At 37.2% G+C, this 2,724-nt stretch overlaps 1 protein-coding gene across 1 annotated transcript in view; it reads right to left on the bottom strand.

Moving 5' to 3' along the window:
* The window catches only part of faah2b (fatty acid amide hydrolase 2b), a 14,014-nt gene that overhangs the window by 5,131 nt on the left and 6,159 nt on the right, over window positions 1-2,724 (bottom strand). Inside the window, exon 6 of the mRNA XM_037675702.1 lies at window positions 1,378-1,513. Coding sequence (XP_037531630.1) covers window positions 1,378-1,513 — 136 coding nt within the window. The remainder of the gene's footprint in view (window positions 1-1,377; window positions 1,514-2,724) is intronic.

Raw genomic sequence — 2,724 nt, 5'->3', positions numbered from 1 at the left:
GGGGGGGGGGAGACACACTGGACATGTCTCCAGTCCATCACATGGACACAAACAACCACTAACGCTTAAGGCAGGGGTCTGCAACCTGTGGCTCTGGGGCCACGTGTGGCCCTTTAGCGCCTCAGCTGCGGCTCAATGAAGCTTTGACCAAAACTTACAGGAAATTGAATTATTCTGGTTTTTATACAACAAAAAAGGAGTTTTAGCTTAAAAAAAAAATTCTGCAAATGTTTGGGCGACACTATTTTTTGCTTTATTACTTCAAAGCAGGATTCTTGATGTCTCCTCACATCAAAGACCACAGAGGCCTGCAGAGTTATTGCCATCTAAAGGTAGAAACTAGAAGTTTTTACGTCTTTATATCAGACTTTATTTTTCAGACTATAAGGTGAATTAAGAGAAACCAAACAGTCAGATAAGTCAAACTTCACTCAACTGAATAACTCAACATTGTTCAGTTGTACCACATAAAATCAGTAAGCACAACCAGAATTAAAACATAAGGCTCACTGTTGATTTTTGAGAAAACTAAATGATTTTAAGTGTCTTATAGCCCAAAAAATACAGCATTTTTTCCCCCAAAATGTAAAAACGTCAATAAATGTTGAAATTCATTATTGGTTATTAGTTTTAAAATGTCACCCACACTGGTCAGAAAAGCCCCCTCCAACTAACTCGGCCCATGGGCCACCAGTTGATCATCACAGTTGTAGCAGGTTTCGTGGCTCCGGGCCCTTTTTTAATTTAATAATCAAAGTGGGAGAAATGGCTCTTTGATCACAAAGGTTGCAGACCGCTGGCTTAGGGACAATTTAGAGCTACCAATCAGCCCAACATGCATGTTTTTAGTCTGTGGGAGGAAACTGGAGTATCTAAAGGAAACCCACATGTGCACTGGGAGAACCTGCAGCCTTCTTGCTGTGAGGCGACGGCACTAACTGCTCAACCCTGTAAACTTACCGTTAATAATTATTGTAAATTTGCACGGTAATCAGGGTTTTATCATCTCTTCATTACCTAGGTTTATGGTCTCGTGTCCTAAAATGTAACGTTTATTTGCTTTAAAGCTTCGCTGACTCATAAGTTTCTTACAGAACCTGCAACTGTAAATGGTTTTTGTACTTAATGAGCGTAGCTAACGTTAAAAGTCCTTTGCAGTGTGTTTAATATTCCCATAATGCTGCAACTGGAGGTGCTACGAACTGGAAGCTGTTCCTATTTTTTTCTAAACTTATCCAGTCCTGGGATCCTAAAAGTCAATTTCACACCTTTCCATTCATTTTAACACATTGTAGGACGATTAAATGAGAAATCAAAATAAACCCATGAAGCAGTGATGGTAGAAATAATTGCAGTGGGGTGCAGCTGAGCTCTTACTTGGTGGCGTTGGGTCCGGACATGATGCGGAGCATGGGCAGCAGGTCTTCAGCGTAGCGGCACATGGGACCCGAGCTGAGATACTCATCCTGTCTGCCAGAGGCAGGAGGGTACTGGTTCTCACAGGACACCACACCTGAGACACAGAACCAGCTCTGACCCATACTGTTTTAGACCGGAGCCCTTAAAGAGCCTCCTGAAACATTTCTAATAGAAGCATTAGATGCTAAATGAGAAATCAAACCTTGTACTTTTACTGTAAAATACTGTGTAGCACAAACATGCAGAGAATAAAATGCTTCATTTTGACTGTTTCCATCTCTTACCTCCGCTGTAAGAGTGAGTCGAAAGCTCTTAAATGCTTCAGCATGTGACGAGCTAATTACCAGTTTGTTTTTCTTTAATCTTTAATGTTTTTATTGTCAGAATCTGCAGCTGTTTATGAAGGTTTTCAACCAACAAACCAAGTGAAGCAGCAGGAAACGAGAACATCGTTGTTCTCTGCTACTTTATCTGCCCTCCAACCATTTATACTCAAATGAGTAATCCCTCGCTAGTTCGCAGTTTCAGCTTTTATGGACGGCTTTTCTGGCGGCGTTATTCCCATGACCCGCCTGGCAGCACCCGGGAAACCAAAGTCTTTGGGTTCCGGGGGGAGTATGGTTGCAGAAATATGTATTATATATGTATATATATATATATATATATATAGTGAGTAATATTTTTATCCATCCATCTTTCTTTACCTGCTTCTTCATTTTCGGGTCGCGGGGGTCACTGGTGCCCATGTCCAGCAGTCACTGTGCGAGAGGTGGGCCACACCCTGGACAGGTCGCAAGTCCATCACTGGGCATTTTTAAAAATTAAATTAATTTATTTTTCTTGTGTTCAATCTTACTTTGAAACACCGCAATAGTATTATTCATATTATTAATATTACTCATTTTTACAGTATTATTCATATTACTAATATTACTCATATTTATAGTATTATTCATACTACTAATATTACTCATTTTATAGTAGTTTTCATATTACTAATATTACTCATTTTTATAGTATTATTCATATTACTAATATTACTCATATTTATAGTATTATTCATACTACTAATATTACTCATTTTTATAGTATTCATATTACAAACATTACTCATTTTTACAGTATTATTCATATTACTAATATTATTCATTTTTATAGTATTAATCATATGACTAATATTACTAATATCACAAATTTTTATAGTATTATTCATATTACTAATATTACTAATTTTATAGTATTACTCATATTACTCATTTTTATAGTATTATTCATATTACTAATATTACAAATATTACTCATTTT

The sequence above is a fragment of the Nematolebias whitei genome, chromosome 1, assembly GCF_014905685.2.
Source record: "Nematolebias whitei isolate Nwh7 chromosome 1, NemWhi1, whole genome shotgun sequence".
NCBI lineage: Eukaryota > Metazoa > Chordata > Actinopteri > Cyprinodontiformes > Rivulidae > Nematolebias > Nematolebias whitei.
The sequence above is the reverse complement of the archived record's forward strand: the minus strand, read 5'-3'. Positions and strand labels throughout refer to the sequence as shown.